The 27,756-nt window shown below is 29.4% G+C and overlaps 3 protein-coding genes across 6 annotated transcripts; 2 read left to right on the forward strand and 1 right to left on the reverse strand.

The window, feature by feature from the left end:
• Positions 1-9,855: 9,855 nt before the first annotated feature.
• Positions 9,856-17,041, reverse strand: LOC114119979 (protein smoothened). 2 transcript variants are annotated; one of them, XM_027981733.2, is made up of 11 exons: positions 16,344-17,041; positions 15,557-15,679; positions 15,298-15,408; positions 14,409-14,624; positions 14,177-14,349; positions 13,989-14,104; positions 13,484-13,910; positions 13,223-13,378; positions 13,003-13,148; positions 12,098-12,453; positions 9,856-10,554 (listed from the first exon to the last, which is right to left on the reverse strand). In XM_027981733.2, the coding sequence occupies exons 1-11, from the start codon at positions 16,584-16,586 to the stop codon at positions 10,192-10,194; spliced, it is 2,430 nt and encodes an 809-aa protein (XP_027837534.1). In that variant the 5' UTR covers positions 16,587-17,041; the 3' UTR covers positions 9,856-10,191. The 2 variants fall into 2 exon arrangements, with proteins under 2 accessions (XP_027837534.1, XP_027837533.1); XM_027981732.2 differs by having other exon boundaries at positions 13,202-13,378; positions 16,344-17,040.
• A 363-nt stretch (positions 17,042-17,404) lies between these two features.
• On the forward strand, positions 17,405-24,496 carry LOC114119980 (enoyl-CoA hydratase domain-containing protein 3, mitochondrial). Of its 2 annotated transcripts, XM_027981734.2 has the most exons (8): positions 17,405-17,569; positions 18,005-18,105; positions 21,491-21,663; positions 22,229-22,364; positions 23,538-23,719; positions 23,832-23,992; positions 24,050-24,164; positions 24,260-24,496. In XM_027981734.2, exons 3-8 carry the CDS (start codon positions 21,542-21,544, stop codon positions 24,357-24,359), a joined length of 816 nt encoding a protein of 271 aa, XP_027837535.1. In that variant the 5' UTR covers positions 17,405-17,569; positions 18,005-18,105; positions 21,491-21,541; the 3' UTR covers positions 24,360-24,496. The 2 variants fall into 2 exon arrangements, with proteins under 2 accessions (XP_027837535.1, XP_050060132.1); XM_050204175.1 differs by lacking the exons at positions 17,405-17,569; positions 18,005-18,105 and adding an exon at positions 21,126-21,354.
• Positions 24,497-25,687: 1,191 nt separating this feature from the next.
• Positions 25,688-26,932, forward strand: LOC114120011 (transmembrane protein 186). 2 transcript variants are annotated; one of them, XM_050204176.1, is made up of 4 exons: positions 25,732-25,750; positions 25,826-26,097; positions 26,393-26,538; positions 26,596-26,932. In XM_050204176.1, exons 2-4 carry the CDS (start codon positions 25,949-25,951, stop codon positions 26,898-26,900), a joined length of 600 nt encoding a protein of 199 aa, XP_050060133.1. In that variant the 5' UTR covers positions 25,732-25,750; positions 25,826-25,948; the 3' UTR covers positions 26,901-26,932. The 2 variants fall into 2 exon arrangements, with proteins under 2 accessions (XP_027837570.2, XP_050060133.1); XM_027981769.2 differs by having other exon boundaries at positions 25,688-26,097.
• The last annotated feature ends 824 nt before the right edge of the window (positions 26,933-27,756 follow it).

Below are 27,756 nucleotides of genomic sequence, written 5' to 3' on the forward strand. Positions count from 1 at the left end.
AAATTTGCATACTACTTAGAAAGTGGCGACGGACCCGTAAGTATTTTAAAAAAATTCTCAAAAAATGTACATTAGTCGCGTATTTCGATGCGTATTGTTCCTGGTCTATGGTGAGCTCCCGACGTTTTCGCGAGACGACTAACCGCCATCTGATTGCATATTCAAATTCTCCGTGTTATAACGAAAATTTGCATACTACTTAGAAAGTGGCGACGGACCCGTAAGTATTTTAAAAAAATTCTCAAAAAATGTACATTAGTCGCGTATTTCGATGCGTATTGCTTCCGGTATATGGTGAGCTCAAGACGTTTTCGCGAGACGACTAACCGCCATCTGATTGCATATTCAAATTCTCCGTGTTATAACGAAAATTTGCATACTACTTAGAAAGTGGCGACGGACCCGTAAGTATTTTAAAAAAATTCTCAAAAAATGTACATTAGTCGCGTATTTCGATGCGTATTGTTCCTGGTCTATGGTGAGCTCCCGACGTTTTCGCGAGACGACTAACCGCCATCTGATTGCATATTCAAATTCTCCGTGTTATAACGAAAATTTGCATACTACTTAGAAAGTGGCGACGGACTCGTAAGTATTTTAAAAATTTTTTTAAAAAATGTACAATAGTCGCGTATTTCGATGCGTGGTGCTTCCGGTATATGGTGAGCTCCCGACGTTTTCGCGAGACGACTAACCGCCATCTGATTGCATATTCAAATTCTCCGTGTTATAACGAAAATTTGCATACTACTTAGAAAGTGGCGACGGACCCGTAAGTATTTTAAAAAAATTCTCAAAAAATGTACATTAGTCGCGTATTTCGATGCGTATTGTTCCTGGTCTATGGTGAGCTCCCGACGTTTTCGCGAGACGACTACCGCCATCTGATTGCATATTCAAATTCTCCGTGTTATATCGAAAATTTGCATACTACTTAGAAAGTGGCGACGGACTCGTAAGTATTTTAAAAATTTTTTTAAAGAATGTACAATAGTCGCGTATTTCGATGCGTGGTGCTTCCGGTATTTGGTGAGCTCCCGACGTTTTCGCGAGACGACTACCGCCATCTGATTGCATATTCAAATTCTCCGTGTTATAACGAAAATTTGCATACTACTTAGAAAGTGGCGACGGACTCGTAAGTATTTTAATAATTTTTTTAAAAAATGTACAATAGTCGCGTATTTCGATACGTGGTGCTTCCGGTATATGGTGAGCTCCCGACGGTTTCGCGAGACGACTAACCGCCATCTGATTGCATATTCAAATTCTCCGTGTTATAACGAAAATTTGCATACCACTTAGAAAGTGGCGACGGACTCGTAAGTATTTTAAAAAATTTTTTTAAAAAATGTACAATAGTCGCGTATTTCGATGCGTGGTGCTTCCGGTATATGGTGAGCTCCCGACGTTTTCGCGAGACGACTAACCGCCATCTGATTGCATATTCAAATTTTCCGTGTTATAACGAAAATTTGCATACTACTTAGAAAGTGGCGACGGACTCGTAAGTATTTTAATAATTTTTTTAAAAAATGTACAATAGTCGCGTATTTCGATACGTGGTGCTTCCGGTATATGGTGAGCTCCCGACGTTTTCGCGAGACGACTAACCGCCATCTGATTGCATATTCAAATTCTCCGTGTTATAACGAAAATTTGCATACCACTTAGAAAGTGGCGACGGACTCGTAAGTATTTTAAAAAATTTTTTAAAAAATGTACAATAGTCGCGTATTTCGATGCGTGGTGCTTCCGGTATATGGTGAGCTCCCGACGTTTTCGCGAGACGACTAACCGCCATCTGATTGCATATTCAAATTTTCCGTGTTATAACGAAAATTTGCATACTACTTAGAAAGTGGCGACGGACTCGTAAGTATTTTAATAATTTTTTTAAAAAATGTACAATAGTCGCGTATTTCGATACGTGGTGCTTCCGGTATATGGTGAGCTCCCGACGTTTTCGCGAGACGACTAACCGCCATCTGATTGCATATTCAAATTCTCCGTGTTATAACGAAAATTTGCATACCACTTAGAAAGTGGCGACGGACTCGTAAGTATTTTAAAAAATTTTTTTAAAAAATGTACAATAGTCGCGTATTTCGATGCGTGGTGCTTCCGGTATATGGTGAGCTCCCGACGTTTTCGCGAGACGACTAACCGCCATCTGATTGCATATTCAAATTTTCCGTGTTATAACGAAAATTTGCATACTACTTAGAAAGTGGCGACGGACTCGTAAGTATTTTAATAATTTTTTTAAAAAATGTACAATAGTCGCGTATTTCGATACGTGGTGCTTCCGGTATATGGTGAGCTCCCGACGTTTTCGCGAGACGACTAACCGCCATCTGATTGCATATTCAAATTCTCCGTGTTATAACGAAAATTTGCATACTACTTAGAAAGTGGCGACGGACCGTAAGTATTTTAAAAAAATTCTCAAAAAATGTACATTAGTCGCGTATTTCGATGCGTATTGTTCCTGGTCTATGGTGAGCTCCCGACGTTTTCGCGAGACGACTAACCGCCATCTGATTGCATATTCAAATTCTCCGTGTTATAACGAAAATTTGCATACTACTTAGAAAGTGGCGACGGACTCGTAAGTATTTTAAAAATTTTTTTAAAAAATGTACAATAGTCGCGTATTTCGATGCGTGGTGCTTCCGGTATATGGTGAGCTCCCGACGTTTTCGCGAGACGACTAACCGCCATCTGATTGCATATTCAAATTCTCCGTGTTATAACGAAAATTTGCATACTACTTAGAAAGTGGCGACGGACCCGTAAGTATTTTAAAAAAATTCTCAAAAAATGTACAATAGTCGCGTATTTCGATGCGTGGTGCTTCCGGTATATGGTGAGCTCAAGACGTTTTCGCGAGACGACTAACCGCCATCTGATTGCATATTCAAATTCTCCGTGTTATAACGAAAATTTGCATACTACTTAGAAAGTGGCGACGGACTCGTAAGTATTTTAAAAATTTTTTTAAAAAATGTACAATAGTCGCGTATTTCGATGCGTGGTGCTTCCGGTATATGGTGAGCTCCCGACGTTTTCGCGAGACGACTAACCGCCATCTGATTGCATATTCAAATTCTCCGTGTTATAACGAAAATTTGCATACTACTTAGAAAGTGGCGACGGACCCGTAAGTATTTTAAAAAAATTCTCAAAAAATGTACAATAGTCGCGTATTTCGATGCGTGGTGCTTCCGGTATATGGTGAGCTCAAGACGTTTTCGCGAGACGACTAACCGCCATCTGATTGCATATTCAAATTCTCCGTGTTATAACGAAAATTTGCATACTACTTAGAAAGTGGCGACGGACCCGTAAGTATTTTAAAAAAATTCTCAAAAAATGTACATTAGTCGCGTATTTCGATGCGTATTGTTCCTGGTCTATGGTGAGCTCCCGACGTTTTCGCGAGACGACTAACCGCCATCTGATTGCATATTCAAATTCTCCGTGTTATAACGAAAATTTGCATACTACTTAGAAAGTGGCGACGGACTCGTAAGTATTTTAAAAATTTTTTTAAAAAATGTACAATAGTCGCGTATTTCGATGCGTGGTGCTTCCGGTATATGGTGAGCTCCCGACGTTTTCGCGAGACGACTAACCGCCATCTGATTGCATATTCAAATTCTCCGTGTTATAACGAAAATTTGCATACTACTTAGAAAGTGGCGACGGACCCGTAAGTATTTTAAAAAAATTCTCAAAAAATGTACATTAGTCGCGTATTTCGATGCGTATTGTTCCTGGTCTATGGTGAGCTCCCGACGTTTTCGCGAGACGACTAACCGCCATCTGATTGCATATTCAAATTCTCCGTGTTATATCGAAAATTTGCATACTACTTAGAAAGTGGCGACGGACTCGTAAGTATTTTAAAAATTTTTTTAAAGAATGTACAATAGTCGCGTATTTCGATGCGTGGTGCTTCCGGTATTTGGTGAGCTCCCGACGTTTTCGCGAGACGACTAACCGCCATCTGATTGCATATTCAAATTCTCCGTGTTATAACGAAAATTTGCATACTACTTAGAAAGTGGCGACGGACTCGTAAGTATTTTAATAATTTTTTTAAAAAATGTACAATAGTCGCGTATTTCGATACGTGGTGCTTCCGGTATATGGTGAGCTCCCGACGGTTTCGCGAGACGACTAACCGCCATCTGATTGCATACTCAAATTCTCCGTGTTATAACGAAAATTTGCATACCACTTAGAAAGTGGCGACGGACTCGTAAGTATTTTAAAAAATTTTTTAAAAAATGTACAATAGTCGCGTATTTCGATGCGTGGTGCTTCCGGTATATGGTGAGCTCCCGACGTTTTCGCGAGACGACTAACCGCCATCTGATTGCATATTCAAATTTTCCGTGTTATAACGAAAATTTGCATACTACTTAGAAAGTGGCGACGGACTCGTAAGTATTTTAATAATTTTTTTAAAAAATGTACAATAGTCGCGTATTTCGATGCGTGGTGCTTCGGTATATGGTGAGCTCCCGACGTTTTCGCGAGACGACTAACCGCCATCTGATTGCATATTCAAATTCTCCGTGTTATAACGAAAATTTGCATACCACTTAGAAAGTGGCGACGGACTCGTAAGTATTTTAAAAAATTTTTTAAAAAATGTACAATAGTCGCGTATTTCGATGCGTGGTGCTTCCGGTATATGGTGAGCTCCCGACGTTTTCGCGAGACGACTAACCGCCATCTGATTGCATATTCAAATTTTCCGTGTTATAACGAAAATTTGCATACTACTTAGAAAGTGGCGACGGACTCGTAAGTATTTTAATAATTTTTTTAAAAAATGTACAATAGTCGCGTATTTCGATACGTGGTGCTTCCGGTATATGGTGAGCTCCCGACGTTTTCGCGAGACGACTAACCGCCATCTGATTGCATATTCAAATTCTCCGTGTTATAACGAAAATTTGCATACTACTTAGAAAGTGGCGACGGACCGTAAGTATTTTAAAAAAATTCTCAAAAAATGTACATTAGTCGCGTATTTCGATGCGTATTGTTCCTGGTCTATGGTGAGCTCCCGACGTTTTCGCGAGACGACTAACCGCCATCTGATTGCATATTCAAATTCTCCGTGTTATAACGAAAATTTGCATACTACTTAGAAAGTGGCGACGGACTCGTAAGTATTTTAAAAATTTTTAAAAAATGTACAATAGTCGCGTATTTCGATGCGTGGTGCTTCCGGTATATGGTGAGCTCCCGACGTTTTCGCGAGACGACTAACCGCCATCTGATTGCATATTCAAATTCTCCGTGTTATAACGAAAATTTGCATACTACTTAGAAAGTGGCGACGGACCCGTAAGTATTTTAAAAAAATTCTCAAAAAATGTACATTAGTCGCGTATTTCGATGCGTATTGTTCCTGGTCTATGGTGAGCTCCCGACGTTTTCGCGAGACGACTAACCGCCATCTGATTGCATATTCAAATTCTCCGTGTTATAACGAAAATTTGCATACTACTTAGAAAGTGGCGACGGACTCGTAAGTATTTTTTATTATTTTTTTTTAATTGATGTTTGGTATTTTGTTAGTGGATGGTTTTTCTGAAATCGTGCGCCATCTGTTGGTTTATGACTATTTTGTAATTTTTTTTGATTTTAGACTAGTTTGGGAACCTTGTATACGCTTATCAAATATTGCTAGCGGAACATACGTGTTTTATTATTGTGGCGATGCGGCGGCAAGATAATCTGTGTTTCTTATCATTTAAGAGTCATCTATTCCGTCATCGAAGCAAAAAGTCTACCGTAAAAACATGTTATTTTTGTCCAATACTCCAATAGTAGTATAATATTCAGGAGTCGTTAGTCGTTAGTCGGTGACTAAATAATTAGGGGAAGTTTCCTAAAATAACTCGGAACGTATTTTGAAAATTTTGATATTGATTTTAATGGAATTTGAAGTTAGTAAGAAAAAAAAATCATTTAAATTCGGCAAATTCGAATTTCAAAGATCTATTCCAAATATTTTTAGTGCAAATTCTTATGTCTTAATACAAAAATCATGCTTCTACGATCAACGAGAACTGTGCACTATTGGGATGAAACAAAATTTTTTTGTGGTAAAAAACATGACGATTTTCAGTCGTCATATTGTATTGCTCTTGCACAATATAGCGGCAACATTTTAAAACCGTACTCATACACACTGCGATCACCGAGCGCTAAGCAACAATCTGAACCTTCAAAATAAAATATTCTAAACCGGTTATTTATCGCAGCCACATAAGTTTATTATGTAAATTATTTTCTTTAATGAATACCTACTCAAATCTTTATTGTGAATAGGAATATAATATAATGTTGGCAATATGAATATTATTTTATTTTTATAATTTTAAAATTCGGAACGGTGCGATAAGTTATGTTATTATAACGATAGATATTTTTTAAAAATATTTAAAGTTAAACGGGCACGATTTTTATTTTCATATTAGCATTTTAAATTCAAACACGAACGATGAATTTTAGTTGTAGCGCTGTGTAGGTAATTTTAATAATGTCGTTCACGAATACTTGAACCATTTTAACGTGTATTATAAATACACATAATATTATACATAAATAATGACGTTTTCATTAAAAAATGTTTGTCAACGATTATCAGCCTATCACTGTAATAATTGTAAAATAAATTACTTTAATATCAATATAATATGAAACATACCTATTAATATTGTAAAATAACACTCGTATAGTAATAAGAATGACTGATCGTCATCGCTCAGAATCGTTTTTCATTCGGAATGATTGAATGCAATTTCAAATTATACATAAATATAATTGAATTCAAATTTAACACATTACAGTGACTTAATCCTCGGTGTATAACATACAATTACTAACTAATATAACTGTTAAAAGTGTGCCAATAAAAATCGTGTACACTTATATATATATTTATATGTTCCGAATGAAATCATCGACGGATGTATTTTGGCGTGACAGCAGTTTAAATTATTTATTTATCAATCCATTTGTTATTTTTATATCATACGCATGGAAATACGGACTTAGGGTAAAACAATATGAATTGCATTCCGTAATTCCGTTTACATATTCTAAACTCGTGGAAACTTCCACTCTCTGTTACTATAACTCAGTATTATAGACAGTAGACTGCACTGTGATATGGAATAATTAAATTTTGTCATAAATATAGTTATGGACGTGAGGTTCTAAATAGTAAATTTTAATTAATAATAATTATAGTGATATTACACAATTATATGACGTATTATCCGACTATAATTATTTTTATTGGTATAATATGTGTGTACTGTCTGTGGGTGGTAGTGTAGCACTACTAAAACAGACAACAGCGCAAACTGCGTGTAATTATTAATTTTAACTTCGGAAATTTTAATTAGCCTGATTTAAATTTTATAGTTTATGATGATCTATAATCTATATAGATAAATAATATTTATTGGCAGTGAAGGTCCACTTAAAGGTAAAATTGTGTTATCTTTATGAAAAAGTCAAAGTTCAATAAAAATATTACTCATGTTAATAATCAAGTAACAAATACACTATCGCCAAGTATGATTTTTCTTACCATTACAACTGGTGTTCAACTGTTAACTAATTATAAATTTTATTTTAAATTCTCAGCCGAGTGAAAATAAATCAATTGGCGATTTTTACGTCGGCTCTCACTTCTGAAAGCCGTAAAAACCTTTAAGGGTGGCTTTTGGTAAAAGATTGGGTCTAATTTCAAGACCATACTCAGAGCAAACTTTCTTTTCCAAGTCGATACGAATCTTAGAAAGGAGTGTAAACAATGAACAATGTTTAAAGTTTTAACACGTTTTCGTAATGCGAAAAAATGTTGTGGGGACTAGGGAGGTTGAACCCCTAACCTTGTTTCATGTCTAGTTGGTACTATTGGAATGTCAAAAGCAAAAACAAATATATTTTCTAACACAAGTCTTTGATATGATAGATTTTGATGGTCTATTTTGTTATAATTCAAAAAATATTGATTAAATATTATACACGAACCTTTCTTAATTACATACCTAGTATATTATTATTCTTTACGAATGTTCAAATTATTAATACTAATTTTTAGTTTAGACATTTCTGTTCACACCGTTCTAAGTTACGTCGAAGTTTTGACTTATAATTTAATATTATCATATACAACATAATATTTATTAGTTATTACCTATTAAATCATTTAAATATATACCTACCTATGCAATAATTTTTGCAAAAGTTGTTCATCCTACCATATTATTATCATAGATAAAATATGTGTTAATCAATGGACAATGGTGTTACTTTTACTTATATTAGGTAATATAATTAAATTGAATTTATATCCTTAAAAATAAGTTGAAACTTCGCTTCGAATTGTTTTTTCTAAAATTTTGAATTTTAATTTAACACATCCATTGAAATAATTTATTAAATGACGTGATTTTTGCATTCAAAATAGTCAAAACAGCAGTGACTTCTGTTAGTTTAAAAACAATAGTCAGTGTTATAATATGTATCCACGTGACCATGTTACTATAATTAGTGAGTAGTGACTAGTGACTGATTTTATTAAATTTAAAGCTAAATATGATTAATTTAAATTTTATATCTTAAAAAAAGCTAAAAATAATATAATATCCTTAGCTTTAAGTAATAAGTTAGTCAATTCACTACAATTGAATACGTCAATACTAAAACAAACAAAACAATGCGAGTCTTTTATCAAACAACGCTTACCTATTATTTTGAAATCTATAAATTTTTTTGAAAGTATTTTTATAATCGTTATGTTTTAAGATTTTACTATTCTGTACGACTAAATACTTTTTTAATTTAATATTATGAAGCAGAATATTTTTTGGATACACAAAAATCAAATTTGGACGAGTAATTTATGAGTTTTAACCGTTATAAACTTTTTTTTCTGTTTGCACTGACGACGCCGAGGGGACTGCTTTCGCATTACTTCCGCTAAACTGTTATAAACTTATAACTATAACTTCAAAGTTTTGGAATAAGCGGAGTGGTACGGGATCCAAGAAAAATGTATGTTTACTACTCCCCTTACATAAACTAAGCAGGTACTTGTAAGTTACAACTTATAAACTACTCATCCGAATTTCAATTTTTAAGTATCAAAATACTTAATTAAAAATCCAAAAGTGTAAAAAAATTATAACTACCAAAAATACTTTTTATAACAACTTGAAAAAAAATTGTTTTATTTTGACTGGAAATTGTAAAATATTTTTAAAAATGTGACTAGATTCTGAAACAATGAGTTGTTTAATATCCCCTTTTATTAAGTTTTTGATTGAATGCAAATTACCTATGTTGCGCATAAGTCAAAGAGTAAATTAATAATGCGTTGTATCAGTAGCGTAAGTATAAAAATTCGACCCTAATGCATAAAAACATAAAAGGCCAATTGACTTTTCGAATTAAATGTAAAAGAAAAATGTAAGTTTGTGTGTCTTTAATGGTGTATTTTATAAGCCAGTTATTGTGTTATAACAATTTAAATTTTACTGAACAAGCTTTTAAAAGTTGTCAATAATCTGCATTATGTCCATAAGATCTACTTCTTTTATTATTATTTTTTAATTTCAACACAAATATTTTTTGTTAATGACAAAAAAAAACAGTAATCAGAAAGTCCCCTAGACTTAGGGCCTTAATGCAGCCACATTCTCGTATTTACACCACTGTCGTTGCATTGAAATTCTCTTAAAAACAAATTTGAATATTTATGATTGAATAAATATTTTTTAACTAAAATTATAATCAATAAAAAAAATCACATAATAAAACTAAAAATATTTATTTTAGTATTGCTGTCGCAGTACACTTAAAATAGATTTTAATACATTTTTCTAAATTTAAATTTTGAAAGTTATAAGATAAAAAATATAAATATGTAAAAATAAGTCAATCTTTTAATCACATAGGTTTAGGAGACCACAATAATAGCAAATAATATTTTTATACAAAGTTTATCTTTTTACAACCATAAGTATAACTTAGTTGAAGTATGAAATAATTGTAAAAGCATTTGGTTTTTGAACGTTGAGCAAATCTCCCAAAATTTTAGGAACTTTTGTTATTCCTAAATTAAGTAAGAAAATAATATCAGTAATTCTAATCTGTATCAGAGTTATTGGAAGATTTTTTTTCTTCGTCTATATCAGTGCTTGTGTCTGAGTCAAAGATAGCAACTGATTTATACATTCCTTTTCTATCATACTTTTTGAAATCTTCTAGTATAAACTGCTCGGATTGATTACTACTGGTTAAACCCTTAAAACTCATTTGTAACAGTTTTGTGTTAACCATACTTAAGGATGATATTGAAAGGGTCTTAAGTGTTTTCATTTGCTCTTTAAGACTCTCATCAATACCAGCTGAAGCCGCTCTTCTTTCTAAATTAGGAACAGCAGTCTGTTGAGACTCTACATCAGGATGTGAATAATCATTTTTAAATTCGGGAAATGTCAAAGTCAACTGAAAATAACAACGAAAACAGGTGATTAAATTTTATACATATAAAAATAAAAAAAAAATGAGAAGTACTACGAATATGATAAGGACCTGTTCATAACTTTCGTAGACTTCAAACAAGTCTACGATAGTATTAACAGACAACAACTATAGATAGCATTGAGGAACTTAGAAGAAAAGCAAGTCAGGATGATAGAAATATGCAATTCGAACACATACTGTAAAGTGCAGTACCAAGGAGAGATGTCACTACAATTTTAAGTTCGATCAGGATTAAAACAGGGTGATGCAATGTCTACTGAATTGTTTAATGTGGCGTTTGAAAAAGTTATTAAAGATACATCACTATGCCACGAAATGAAGCTTAACAGAAAAAATGTAATGCTTGTGTAAGCTGACAATATTGTAATACTAGGGGATAAAAAAAACTATGCATTTAAGGCCACGGAGAAATTAATAGAGTTTAGTCACAGAATAAACCTTACCATCAATAAGAAAAAAACCAAGTGCCTAATAATAACTCGACGTTCAGTAAATAAAACAACACTAAAAGTGGGTTCTTAATATTTTGAACAAATGGATGGATTTAAATACCTTGGAGCCAACAAAAACACAAAAAATAATATGTATAATGAAATTAAATTGAGAATAAATAGTTCAATATTAATAAAGCATATTTTTTCATGTATAAAATGCACAGTTCTAGACTACTGTCCAAAGAGACATTGTATACTTATTTTCTACGGACGATAGTAATGTACATAATATGTGAAACACGGTCTACAATACATAGATGAAAAGAAACTACTGACTTTTGAAAAGAAAATCTTACGGAAAATTCACAGATTTGTTCAAAATAGTGAATATGAAAAAAAAAATGAAGATTTGAAAATTGTATTTATCAAACTGAACATTGGATTATTCCTGAAGGTGAAATGCTTGGAGTGAGCTGGTCACGTTTGGCAAGCTGTCGAAAGTCTCATAAGAAAAGTCTTAATCAAAAAAAATCGACCAAGAGGAGGCCTCACTAAAGTTGGTTAGACAGAGCGAAGGATATTTTAGAAACCCAAAACTCAAAACAATTGTATGACACAATGGACTGAAATGGATGGAAAAACTTGGTGGAAGTATGCAAAAGGCCTTAATGGTCTATAATATGGCCTTAAAAAAAAATACTTTTGGTTAATTAGTCATATAAAATAAACAATTAAGTAGAACCAAAATAAAAATAATTTAAAATTTAGTAGTGATTTGGTGGTAGTCAATTATTTTGGACATATGTATGATTTCTTAAGAGATAATTTTTTAACTTTTAATAGTTTTAAAGTAATGGAAATAGTATAGACTATAGAATATATCAATAATAAATATCTATAATATATTCAAAATGAGATCGGTATTGGCTGGTCAAGTAGTGTGCATGGGGGTTGTATCAATTGTATTTTAAAATTTTAATGTACTAAAGTAGTGATTTTTGATATTGTAATGGTCAAGATGATCTGGAAGTACTAAAAATAAAATAATGTGTTATAAACTTATATCTTACTTGTCGATTTATATCTTGTGAAGTGATACTTCCCTTCTGAGATGATGGTAGTTTGCATACCAATTTATTACTTCTTTTATGCTTTTTTTTAACATGTTTGGAAAATCGACGTACTTTACGAGTCATTTCAAATGCTTTTACTGATATGGTGGAATCCAATGAGTGACTACGAGATTCCACGGAAACTCTACACATACTATAACTAATCTCTGAGTCTGACTGCACATATGAAGATGATATTGATAGTTGTTCTTCACCGGTTAATGCTCCACGTCTTCGTATAAATTTGGGCAATGCAGCAGCCCAAGTAGAACTTATGTTATCTGTTAGGTTACTGTTTAAACCAAATACCAAACCTGAAAAGAACAAATATTTCAAACTATAAATACCATTATATCTATTAGTATTAGTAATTTTATGTATACATTTATAATATTATACAACAATGTTTATAAATCGAGTATTATAAAATTCAGAAGATTTTTCATATAAAGACTTTTTCTCCACAAATGGTTGTATAAATCCTATTTTTACATATATTATTTTATAGTTTTATAGGTTTTAAACTAACGGTTTATCAGTTTATTTTATGCTGGTTTAAAATGTATTGTTCATTAGGCTTCAATAATTTCAATAGATCTGTTTATTCTACAAAGATAATTCAATAATCATTTTTTTAAATAAATAAAGTTTAAACATATTATGTATGGCCCAAAACGTATTTATTGGTTTATTAAATATTTAGCATAATTAAGATAAAGTTATTCATTTTTATACTTGAGTAACTAATTCAAGACAACAGTAACTACTATTAATTTGAATTTTAATAATATGAAAAAAATAATTTAAAATATTATTTGTTTAAATTATATTGAAATTGTTTAAACCATTTATGAATAATTTACCAAACGGATCTTCTTTTGAAAATGTAACAGTAAAATCGTTACTATTAAGTTGATGTCTTTTAGCAAAAGCGCTAGCAATCAACTTATGTTTATTATACTTAGAGGAATCTTGGTTTCTCTGTTCATGACCTCGCAATTTCTTTAACCTAAAAATCAAATTAATTAAAATTGAATAATTAATAACAATACAATTACACACCAACGAATTAAACACTCGCACCAAGCATTGCCAATTTGATTAGTCCACACCCAAAATGACATTAATACTGCATTTCCAAATAATACTAATATATAAAGTTGCTTTCTAGATACACTGGGTCTAAATTCAATACGACAATTTCCTACATCTGTATCTGGTATAATACCGAGTTTGCACCTGAAAAATTATGGACACTATAAACATTAAACATAACACAATATAACAATTAAATGTATAGTCTATAATATAGTTAGTCAAGCACTTCATCATAATGATACTTACACAATATATTTTCTAAGACTATCCTTCCATAAATGATCATTATTATATTCATAAATATAACACATAAACATTGATGAAACAAATACAACAATCAATATCATGAACATAATCACTTTAATGGCTGCTGAATGAATCTTAGACTTGGCTTGTTTTGAAATTACTTGAGTGCTCTCTTTTTTTAAAGCCAAAAGTCCAAACAATACTCGAACCAAATAAAATAATCCGATCAGAACAGATATTAAAACTGGTATTATGACAAATATAATACTATATATTTTATTATTGACACCGACAAAACATGTGCCAGTTACACTATCCCCATCAATCTCTCCGAGTACCATTACAACAACACAAAATACTAATGGTATAGACCATGCTAACAAATGAAAGTAACCTCCTTTTTTATCAACCTTTTCTTGGATTTTTCCTTAAAATAGAAAATAAATATATTGTAAAACAAAATATTATTGTAAAAATATTTATAGATAAATGTATTTCAACTTACCAAAGGATTGAAATGTTGTGTGAAGGGAATATGTAAAAATAACAAACCAAATAAATGCAGCAATTAGAAAGTAGTATGAGAAAACAAAGTTTATAACACATGAAAGATCTTCATCACTAATGAAAAAAAAAATATAAATATTTTAAAATACTAGGTATGAATGATGATTTTAAAGTTTAATAGCTTACCTAGGTTCGGATGTTTTTCTAGCACCATTTTTTCTACAAACAATATCGTCTCTTGCGCCAGACCAAAATTGTGATAACCATCCAAAACATATGAATAAAAAACATACATTTATGTAGAGTATTACAATATTAGGATACCGATTTAATGATTGCCATTCGATCATAAATGTAAGCTAAAAATAAAATTTAACTGTTAATAAAAATATAAAATATCAAAGAACTATTCACTTACAATAGCAAATATATTACAAAGTCCAGCTATTGTAGCAGCCCACGCAATAAGATTATGTATTTGTCGATGTTCATCCACGGAAAATAAAGGGTCATAACATTGAAGATCACAACCTTCAAAATTAGGATAATGATATGCTTCAGGTCTATAAGTTTGTACAAGTGGAGATTCACAACGACCAGCTGTTGAGTTGAACTTCAACTCTCGCAAATCATTCTACAAATTTTAATTTAATTTCAATAATATTCTTAAAATAGTTATTAAAAAATAATGTATGCTGTTTAAAAATAACCCACTAACAATTATATGAATAATATTTTAATTTATTGCATTCTTGGAAATTTAGTCAGTATTCATTTTTAAGGTACCTAATGAAATCACTTTCCTATTCTATATTTTTGTATGTATTGGAAAATGTAATCAAATTTTATTTTTTTAAATATTAATAAATTAAAACTGTTGGGAATTAGGTATGAATTTTAAAAATGACCTTAACAAATTAATATATAAAATATGTAAACTAAAAACTGATTTAAATATTTATTTTTCAAATAGCTTTTTTTATTTTTAGTTAAAAAAATATTAGTTCAATTCACTAATTATTTTAACTATTAATTAGGTAAACCTCAAAAGTTGAAAGTACCATGTTGAGGATTAAAAGTTCACAATCAACCCTCTTTTCTCAAGTCTTTCTTCAAGAAAATGCCTTTTATCTCAAATAACATTAGTATTTAATTCAGAAAATTATTAGTAAAAACTAATGACATTATCAGGGATAAGATATTGGAGTGATGAAGAGAACATAACTTTAGGAAGAATACACAAATTATAAATTATATCAGTTGTTTACTTGAGTGAATATAAATAACGAAAATCTCAAGTCTTTTACCTTGCATAATTTTGCAGGGTAGAGGGTTTCATTTTCACAATTAAATTCTGCTGGCCATGAATTTTCAATTTTGAGAATTTGACAATGATTTTCAATAAGCTTACACATTTCCTGTATTAAATAACATCGGTAATTAATCATGTAAAGTGTGAAATAGATACATTATATCTGTAAACAATATGTATTAACAACAAATTGTGTGTTGTTAACCCAAATTACTTGAAGTATTAATAGGTTGTAAATAACTCATATATTTTACCTGTGGAGGTAAATGTAAACTATTATTTTCACAATTGGGCATGTATAGTGCACATAACAGTGGTTGGATAGCCGCCCAACATTTTGGAACTTTTTTGAGTCCTTGCCAATAATGCAATCGTTCCTATAAATAATAGTTAAATAGTGGTGCTAAAAATTAATGGAACAATAGTATTAAACCACATTACAGTATATCTATAGTGTATGATCAAAAATTACAACTTTTCTATAGGTACCAGGAATTTTTCAATCACATACCCAATAATCATTATTTATAATACTATGGAGCAGGGTTGTGGGGATAAGCAATTCAAAGTTACTAAAGAACTAATTTTTAGAACTTTAAAATCTACCTGGACATGGGCCAGAGTATATAAAGCAAAAAAAGGTCAATACATTTTTACATTAACAATTAACATTTAGGTACTTTTTACATTTAATTATATTTACATCATATCTTAATATTAAAAAAAATTTAATAAAATAAAATATAGATTATGCTATAATTTAAAGAATAATTTGAAAATGTAGCATGGGACAGATAAAAAAAAAACGAGTAAAAAAAGTACATGAGCAGCATCCAGCTCGCGGACTGCCAATTGCTCATCCCTGCCATATAGGTATGACTGGACATGCAAGACTTTTTTTGCAACAATGATTTAAGTTTTTTTATAAGACCAATCATAGTTTGACTAACTCGATTTCTCCAATTATTAGTTGACCAAGCACTATAGATATCTCATATTATTATGATGATTATGTTATTTTATAAATTATTTTTTATGCACCTGAGCTTCTTCCAGGGTTTCTGCGTCCGGAACGAGATCTGCTGAGGTAGACGTATAGGGTAATTTCACCCCCAAACATGATAACGAGTGATTCGTATCCACACATCGTGAGTGCGGCCTTTCACAGTACTGCAACTTGTTTTTTGATTTCGACAAGCCCGACACCTGTGGCGTACTAAACAATAGCAACAGTTGGAGCAACACGGCGGCGGCTGCAGCACTCCGCACACGAACGCGTTTCATAGCGTCTCGACGGGGTTGTCCGGATACAATGTCACGTGAGAACGGAACGCGTGCATTTGAAATGAGATCGGGCCACGGTTAAACGTGATATTTCCATAATATCCGATTTTTCTGGACGGAGAAAAACAGTAACGGACGACGAGCGCCGTCAAAATCTTACCGTTTTTAAACGACGGTGATGATGACGCGCGGTGAATTCCATCACGATCGCGGTCATAATTTATTATTCAACGATCTCCATGGTACGCTACTATTTGCAAGAAATGCCGGATGACTAGTCTTCCGGCAGGCGTCGCGACCGACTGACGGACGGCGACTAGTGCGTAAAATAATAATAATAAAAAAAAAAAAAACAATGTTCGGGGTACGCGCCAATTGAGAATAGACAATATCGTAAGGAGTAGACGGTAAATGGCGGGCCGGCAACTACTGGCAACTGGCGAGCGGCTTGTCGGCGTGGTACTGTGGTGGTGTAGTGGAAGTGTGGGTGGGACGGGTAGAGAGGTGACCACGTGTGTGGTCTCAACGTCTTGCTACCACTGTTGATCCGCACGAGATTTTATTATTACATGTTAAATTCCATATAGTATATGCCTCTATGGACGGTATCGGTAGTGGAAGCCGTTGCGCCGTTGCGGTGCGCATATTATAAAAAATATCATGTTTACCCGCATCGTTTGTTATTTTATTTTAATTACCATTTAAATATTAAATATATAAGTATAAATAAATATAATATACTGCAGTCTTCGTTTGAGATATGTTTTATAGATGTTTTATTAAGTAGGTACCTTAAATATTGTGATTACAATTTATAATAAAGGTACGAGTTACAATTAAACTTGTCTTGTCTATGGTTATAACTTGTAAGTTAAACAAATATAACTGTAATATGTCTGAACGTTTTCTGTGCTTGAGTAGAATGATGATGCTGTCCCCAGGGACGATGCAACGGAGATCGTAAAATACTATAAACTATAAAGGTAGGTAGGTTGTATCTTCTATACAAGGCAATTCCCTAAATATGTTCATCACCATTTTTACGTTTAAAAATGTATTTATGTTTATTATTTTATGTTCATATATATATATGTACCTGATTCGGCTAATTCCTAATACTAAATATGAACGAGTAGTTTCTCAATTATTAACATGTTTTTACTAAGGATAATAGTCCTTAAAAATGATCTTAAAAATATTTAATATTAAATCTAATTTATCATATCTACTTATTAAAACCATTATTATAAATTATAAATATTGATAAATATTACTATAAATTATTTACCAACATTTTTAAATTAACATAATCAAACCTATTATGGTCCGTAGAACTATATCTCTAGTAATTATTAATTAGTATACAAAATAACTCAAAAGCTACTAGACTACTGGAGCAAATTTTTATATGTTAACAGGTTCAGTAAGAATATCTGCTAAATATATAATTTACAATAGACAAGGGAAGCTCATTATTTGAAAAACAGAAGTTCGTAACTCCACAAGTTACACGTTATAGGTAATACGAAAAATCTCAAGAATTTGCTTATATGATTACCTACTTATATTTGCCAACTAAAATTCAGCCTAAATGTGAAAACGTTAGACTGGTGTCATACTTGCGGAATATGCGCAACGGAAGTTCTGCAGCGAAGTTTCCGCAATATCGAAATTCATATGTTTTAAATTTAAATACTACTGGACAGTGGCGTACGTAGGGGAGGTGTCGGGAAGATATGACACTCCCTTAAATAGCTTGAAGTATCTTTTAAAATAGACACAAATAGTATTAACGTCACATATTGTCTATTGATAAAACTGTCGGTTCAAAACGAACTTTTATAACGGTTCATTCCAAAAAATATACACAGGTATGAAAAACAATCTTTGAAAAAAAAATTATTATTTTGGAGTTTGTATTTTTTTCTTAAGTGCTAAAAGGTCATTCATTCATGTGTATATAACACCCCCTTTGAAAAAAATCCTGCGTACGTCACTGCTACTGGACAGTGGACACATTGTCAGATTACAGTAGAATTTCCACACGGAAAAAAACCGCTACAGGTCGCGATTATTCCGCGGGATTTACTGGTATTTCCTCGACGGATATTCCGCAAGTGTGACACCAGCCTTAAAAAGTAACACATATAAAAGGTTGTATACCGTATCTCCTTAATAGTAAAGTTAGTTTAATATTAGTATTTTCTTTATAACTTTATATACATACATACATACATACTTTATATATTTTTAACAGCAAAAATTTAACTTTACGAGCATTAATAAATTCCTATAGTTATCAATAACATGCGAAACATTCATGAGTTCTACTTTTCCAGCTTCTATGTATATTTAATAAAGGTAACGTGGTATCTGAGATATTTATCATAATACAAATAAGATATTATTGATTATTTTTTTAATTTTTCAAAATAAATAATTTTGCTGATTACAAAAAAAAATAGTATTCTGTAAGGTAGAAAAGCTCCCTAAACTTAGGGGACCTAATGCAGCTGCATTCCCTTATTTATACCACTTTTTTGATTCAAAATATATAATTTTATATAAGTTTCTGGTAAGAAAATGAATCTAGTTGGTACTCTGGGGGATAAAAAGTAAAAAATTTCCAATAGTTTTCAAAAGCGTCAGAAAAAACCCTAAAAAAGTAATAGAAAAACAGGAATTTTTACACAAAACCAGTTTTTGACAAAATCGATAATTTTATTTTACTGTAACTCAAAATATAATAACTGTGAATACTTGAAATTTTCACTAAATGTATATGTTAGTGTTATCTTTATACAGTTAAATTTTCAAAAAAATTGACTTTTTTGAGTTGTTTATAGACCACTGAAATTTTCGATTTTTATGAGAATTTTTTTTTTTGAAATGTCGATAAAAAAATTTTGGATGTCTAAAAAATACTTGAAAATTTAATATAAGGTTAGTAGTGTACATTTGTATGTTCTGCGCATTTTAGAGCAGGGAGATTTTTAAAGTTTAAGGGGGAGTTTCCTAATTATTTTTTCCCTGTACCTAACTCATAAAGTTTTAGCAGTGTATTTACTCATTTCAACACTACCTATTTATTTTTCATGTAACACAGGCGGATTATTCCGCTCAAACCAATTATTCTTTTTTCTCTGTAACACATAAAGTTTAAGCAGTGTGTACGCACTTCATAATAATAATTCTAAATTATATTCTTACTCATGTTTTTTTTTTTTTTTTAAATAAAATAATAAGTTTTGATTCAAAATAAAAGAAATATATTTTATGTACTGTTTCATTATTATAAATTAATTTTAAATTGATTATACTAGTTTTCTTACTTCCCTAGTAAAAATATCGATAACATTTTTTTGGCCGAATCAGAATACTTAAATTTGAATACCAAGTTCCTCATAAGTTGGTCTAATATAAAAGTGATTAAAAAATTATAAGAATACATAGACACAATTTTTTTTTTATTAATATTTGAAGTTCAAATATTGACAAAAACTCGTCAAAATCATGAATATTTGCAAATTATTTTGTATAGGTATAATTCATAAAAAATTTTGTATAAGTAGCTATAAGAGTTGAAAATTTAATACAAGATTTTCCATAAGTTTTCTATTGGCTAACAATAGAGAAAAAAAATTATAAAAGAACTTAAATTTTGGTGTGTTTAGGCTATTAAAACATAAAACCACCTTTTATACCAACCACTGGAAATTATATACTAGGCTGACAAATCATCTCCGTTCAGAATTGTTTTGAATACAATGATACCTATCATTGGATTCAAATTTAATATATCAATTATAGTGATCTACTATACAGCAGAGCGTCACTCACTTGACGACCACTCTTTATTTTTATTTTTAAAGTGTCTGGGACCTGGGTATCTGGGACCTGGGTACACCTTTTAAGTCTGTAAAAATGATTCGATTTTTTACTTCAAGAATTTTTCTGGTATGAAAGTGAATCAAGTAGATACTTTTGGGGATCAAAAGTAAAAAATTCACAATATTTTTCTGAATCGGGAAAAACAAACAAATAATTAAGAAAAAACAGGAATTTTTATCAAAAACCGATTTCGAAAAAATTGTTTTTCTTTTTTTATATACCTAACTCAAATAATAAATCATCGAATGTTTATATCTACATTATCTATATACCATAAATAAGTTATTACGAAAATTAAAAAAAAAAGTAAATAACTTTTTATGGGCGTCTGAAGTTAGAATTTTGACTAAATTCATCAAAATCACAACAATTTTTTATTTACTTTTAGTTAGAAATTCATGAAATATTTACTGTATACCATTTAAAACCTATTATAAACCAGAACGAAGCGGTACCCACTTGACCTGTTGACCATCTTTTTCCATATCTGTCATCCACAATCTTTGTAGCACAGCTGATCTAATGAAACATTTACGAAATATAATATTGTATGTTTCATAGCTGATAGAAATGTAGATAATATTATAATATAATGGTAAATTTTTAGTTAGTACAATCTAAAAATTACAATCTATTTGTAATATTTAATATTTAGTTATATTTTTATATTACCTATAATTATTTTGTACCTGTTTTATCAGTAGTTACTAATTAGTGTGTGCTATATTTGAAAAAAAAATATAGCTATAATTTATTAGATATATCTTTTTAATTTTGGTATTAAATTTGAGTTATAGATTGTATATAGTAATGTTAATAACTATTTCAAATTGATATAACTAAGCCTTACCTATATTTTACAGTTAGTAGCCAGTAGGTATGTACATATAAGTTATAACTAGGTTAATAATTATTAATATTATTATCATTATAGATATTTAACTAATAAAAAAACCAAATATTGGTAATGTTTCACAAATATATAATTTAATAATTAATAACTTTTGTTTCAGAAATATCATAAAGTTAATTTACAAATAACAGTAGGTACTCAAAAACAAACAATGTTGAAATCAATTTTAAGAGGGCTGTATAGACATAAGTCTTCATTAGCCTCTGAAAATTGTATAACAACTATCAAGTCAGTTAATTCATACCGAATAACTCTTTCAGATCCTAAAACTAGGTATGTAAATATATTAATTAAAATTAATTATCATGATATAAGTATATCTTTTTGTGTGGCGCCACCACTGGATGATTTCCTTGCTAATTATTTACAGCAGAATAAACATTTTCTATAATATTTCATTTAATAATAAGAGTTTTTGTGTTAATTAACCTAAAAATAAAAAAAAAAATTTATGTTAATCAAATAATCAATCAACAGTTGTTAGTTGAACATTTTCCATAGTTAAAATTATGTTACTTATGACTAATGAGTTATGATATAATTTTGCAACTACTATAAATATATGAAGTATAAATTATTATTTCATCTAAACTGTTATATTAGGAATTTTAAGGTTTATACATTCCAGTTGAGTTAACAAATGTAATAGAAACCACTCAATAAACTCTCTTTGTATATAAAAGTTAAACAGGCAGTAAGAAGAATAGGTACCTAGTTATTTTAAAAAAAGTCAATAGAACTATAAAAATTTTGCTCCAAATAGTAGTATTCTAATAAGGTATCATAAAAATTAAATAATTTATATTTTGAGCATAATTATTTATATTGTTTATTATAGAAATACACTTTCTATTGCTGCACTTCAACGTTTAATTGAAGAAATAAAAATTGCAGGGGATGATTTATCATTAAAAAGTATAGTAATATGTGCAAATGGACCAGTTTTTTCTGCTGGGCACAACCTCAAGGAGCTTGTAAGTTATAATATGCATATTCTTTTACTATATCTATTAATTTAAATTAAATTTTTTTTTTATATATACCCATTTTATGGCCTTATGCTTGCTTCAACTAATCTTACTGCTCTTGCTAATCCAAGTAATTCATCTACCTATTTTACCTTCTGTAAGTGTATCCTTACTTGGTTAAGTAAACATTGTCATGGTTTTCCTTGGTGTCGTTTTCTATATGGGAAAACATTTTTGAATATTTTATGCATTGAAACCCTTTTCAATATTTAAAATACGCTTCATTACCTTTGGTTGTTAACTAATTTTCTTAGTAATATATTATGGTTAGGTATACTATGATTTAAATAAGTGATACTACATAATTTCTTAAATTTTTATAGAAAAAAAGTTTATAAATTAAAATTTTACTCATTGTATGATAAGTTTGGTAACCCAAATTTGTAATTAAAATTAATTAATTAATTTTTAATTTGATTTTTATTATTTATATAATAACCAATTTCAGCCTTATTTAATTTTATATACCTAACAAATATTGTCATTCTTATAGTTCAAGTTTTCTTGAATATTTAAAAATTTCAATTTTTTTTCTATTATATGATAATCCTTGTCCTATTCCTGCATATTATGTCTTTTATAAGCCACTATAAATTAATTAATGTTTTAAGGAAATATAATACTCATTATCCTACACAGAAGTCTGCAAGATTGTAATACCCATTTTTAAAAAAAAATTAACCATGGCACTTTTATCAATTTTACATTTAATTATAATGGCATGATAATTATAATAAATTTCAATAATAATATAAAATATGAATAATTTATAATTATAATTTTTTTTTTTTACAAAAAATTTTGTTTTATACAATAGATTTTTACAAGTTTGTGTTAAATACCTGTTATAATCATATAGATACCTTTATTTTTTCCTATTGTGTTGATGTTAATCTTCAATAATCAATTTGTTTTTGACAAGCTTTTGAGAAACACCTAATGTATTTTTAATATTTAATTTATGAAAAAAAAATAATAATTGAAAACTTAGGTAAAAAAAAGTCAACATTATTTTTTAAAATTTAACTATTATACAATTCTAAATACATATAGTTTATAATATTAAATTATTAACTCATATTTTATCAATCAACAATAATTATTTGTTTAATATTTTAGAGTATACCGGAAAACCAAAAAACTGTATTCTCATTAGCTACAAAACTCATGAATACAATGATAGAATGTCCTATACCTATTATAGCATGTGTTGATGGTGTAGCTGCGGCATCAGGTTGTCAATTAGTAGCAGCTTCAGATATGGCAATTTGTTCAAATCGTAGTTCTTTTTCAACTCCTGGGTATGAAATATATTTAATTGGATACTTTTATGTATTGTAGACTTATATAATATGTAATAGGTACACACTATGTAAAAAAAACTTACCATAATTTAAAATATTTTACTTTTAGTGTAAACCTTGGTTTGTTTTGTTCTACTCCAGGAATTCCTCTGAGTAGAGTTGTATCAAAAAAAACTGCTGCTTATATGTTATTCACTGGTACATCAATCAATGCTGAAGAAGCCCTTAGAACTGGTCTTGTTAGTAAAGTTGTTCAACCAGAAGAATTAGGTTAGTTATTAAAAAAAATACTTATGTGATTAGTATTCTCATTAATATTACTTTTAGATAATGAAATTACAACATTGACAACATTAATTGGTCAAAAAAGCCGTTCGGTAATTACTTTAGGGAAGACATTTTTTTACAAACAAATTGATGAAAATATTAAATCAGCTTACAAGTAATTATGTATTTTTTTGTGATTTTAAACATTTTTAAAAATAATTACTGAACTATAAATGTATCTCAAAAATTATACTTAAAATTTATTTTCAGAAATGGAGAAAAAATTATGCTAAGTAATTTAGAACTTAATGATTGCAAAGAAGGTTTATTATCATTTGTCGAGAAAAGAAAACCCAATTGGTCAAATTAAAAATTAAGTGAAACTTCCTTTTAACAAATTCATTTTGAGAACCATGGCCAAATCAGAACCAAATTTATATAATTCTACTTTTTTTTTTTTTACTCACTTATGAAACTTTGTAATAAAGAAGTTTCTGAATATCATAATTTTTTTGTTGTTTTTATTATTACTTAGTGGTTATTAGCTTTTTTTATAAATTGTACAATATATATACTACAGGTAAAGAACAAAAAACTATAAATAAAATTCTCATCGTTCATTTTGTCATACATATTTTTTAATTTATACAATCTGATTTGTGTACTTATTTTTATAATAAGTACAATAGATAAAAGGATAAATAAGTGGACTTAATTAACTTGATTGACATAATATTCAGTAATAGGACTTCAATGTTCAATAAGTTAATTAGTAAGTTAATTTATTGAATTATTTGCTATAATTTATCCCATTTTAGAAAACTGTAGTATATAAAAATATAACCAATAACTGTACAACTTCTGTTGATTCTTAAATCACTTTTATTATGCTTTACGGTACATACCTTTTTTAGTTATCTTTTTTAAAGTGTTCAAACTAATACAATTAACTGGTTAAGTTAACAAGTAATAAATAAACTGGATTAAAAGTCATGTACTAATATAGGTCTTAGTATGTTATATTATAACATATATTATATTTAGTATATTCTCGTTTAATTATTGACCTACAGTTCGTTTACAATTTTCTGTCCATTCTATTTTATAGTTCGCAGTAGTGAGTGTTAATATTGTTATATATTTAAATATTTGCTAATATACTTATAGTAGTATTGTCATAGTGGAAGAGTATTACTATAGTCTAAAGACTATTTTTAGCTGTAGTCAACACATTGACCCATTTGATCCATGAAATAGATCTATTTTGTCATGATTTTATCCACCATAAAGCAATATAGCCTAGGCCCTATAGATGTAATAAAGCAGTATAGCATAGAAAAGAGATTATAGCAGTATAGGGAAATAGTCAATGGTAGGTTGTACTTGCAATTGTGTCCTGTATCCTGTTGTTATTTTAATTTCTTATCAGTTGGTGTAAAAATATAGTTTGGACCATTACCTTATTTTTAGTATGGGCACATGGACTAAGATAGTTCTGTGATATTTGCAAATATATTAGCATTTAGCACAGAACAATATTAGTAAGATCTAAGTTCTAAGACGATCAAAACTGTGTTTATTGTCGAACAGAATTATTGTTCGATTACAGATTATATATTTTTACAGCTGATGTATTATAATCATAGCCATATAATCACATTCACGTCTTAGATTACAATTTTTTAAATGATATGATAAAAAAATTAAAATTAAAAACAAATAACAGTAAAAAACCAAAAACTAAGAAACTATGAATAAGAAGTAATGATAGGTATTCTGTTTTTAAATTTATTTATAGTACCTAGTTACTAATTACAATATTTTTTTTTGTATCAGACGTGTTATTGATTACCGTCTAACAACAATTTAATACTTTAACTGCATAGTACATACTCGATTATTTCTGCTTCAAAATATTAAATACTTATTTAAAACTGTGCCATTGGACTAACTAACAAAATGTTGTTGTTACCAAGATGTATAAATACAATTGTATTAAACAATATAAAGCGAAGTTTCATGACGAAATCTTGTGGTTTAATGCATTCTAATGTTAATCAAGTTACTATTAAAGATGCTAAAGATGATAAATTTATTCCTATTTATACGTAAGAATGATTATCTACTTCTAGTTAATTATTAAATTATATGATTTATATAAGTCTTAAATTAATGTTAACTATACTACATCTATTCATATTTTTTTTTACTTTTAATTAGTTATAATTATAACTTAAACTGTAGATTAATTAGTTACTGCTGTAACAGTTTTTTTTTTCAACACTTAGATTGTTTTTTATTTTATTTTTTTTTATTTATCATTTATGTTTGAAATAAATAAATCCATTTCAATTAAGTTTTTAATGTACCTAATAATTTGTTATGATTTATGCATTATTTCAGAACACCACTTATGAAACTTTTCATCGGTTTAAATAAAGTAAAAATATATCAAATAGTAGGATTATCATGTTGGATTCCTATGTGTTTTAGTTTTAATATGCTTGGCTATCTAAATTTTGACGAAGTAATTTGTGCGTCATTAGTAGGTAAGAATTGTTAAAAACGTTTTTTAATAATGTTTAATTTATCTTATTGATTTTTAGGTTTAGGTTTAACAGCTGGCTTACATATTGCCTCTTGGTTAATATCAAATAATCTTGTTGTTTTTGTATACATAAGTGAAGATGACCAAAGATGTCGGATGTCTTATATATCTTACTGGGGAAATCGAAAAGAATTATATTGCAACATTGAAGATATAACACCTATTGAATGTTCTAAATTTAATTTATTAAATCACAAAATTGAATTTGAAAACAGTCCAATGAAACTTAAAATTATTACACGCAACTCAACCATTTTAAATAATGCAAAATTTAGAAAAATATTTGGTAGTAATATTATTTGAGAAATAAATTAAAACTGAATCATAAAAGTAAATTATATTTTTTTTTTTACATTGATTACCAATGGTGCATCAACATTACATTTTTACATGTGGTGCATACAACCAATAACAATTGTTATTAAGTAGTTATTTTTAATAATCTTTTGTTTAATATTTAATTAGTCTCATCTAGTATGTTATAAAAGTATAAGCTATTACTTAAAATTTGATATTCATAAATCATATTTCTCAGACGAAAGACAAACAACAAAAAATTGTATTTTTATAAAAAACTTAGAAGTTCATAAAAACATAGGCTATATTTTACAATAAACAGTTATACTACATATTTTATAGATAAGCAATTTAAAAAATCATACTTATAATATTATTTATTGGTCTTTAAAATAAAAAAATAAATTTTATCTTATGATTTATAACTAAGAATTAAATTAATATTATTATGTCCATACTATTTCACAAGTAGTACATTAACACATTGACTGCATACTGACAGCAATGGGCGTCATGAGGATCATTCAGCAACGCGTTTGATACCATTTGGCGTCCTATATATATTTAAATTAAATGGTTTATTATTTCCTACGCAGGGCTGAGTGTTATTTTATTATTATTTAGTGTTATTAAACGCGTGTTTTAAAATATGTATTTATACCCCATTTGAATGTATGACTATATAAGAAGAATTTTTTATGTTTGTTTTAGAAAAGTAACATACACACTAGGTGAAATCTGCTAAAGACATATGCAGTCAATATGTTGATAATTTGATCTTAATGATGTTTTGGATACTGCTTAATTTGGTATAATACAATATGAAATTGTATTATAAGTTTATCTATGAAAGAGACAGACT

This window comes from Aphis gossypii, chromosome 3, assembly GCF_020184175.1.
Source record: "Aphis gossypii isolate Hap1 chromosome 3, ASM2018417v2, whole genome shotgun sequence".
Lineage (NCBI taxonomy): Eukaryota > Metazoa > Arthropoda > Insecta > Hemiptera > Aphididae > Aphis > Aphis gossypii.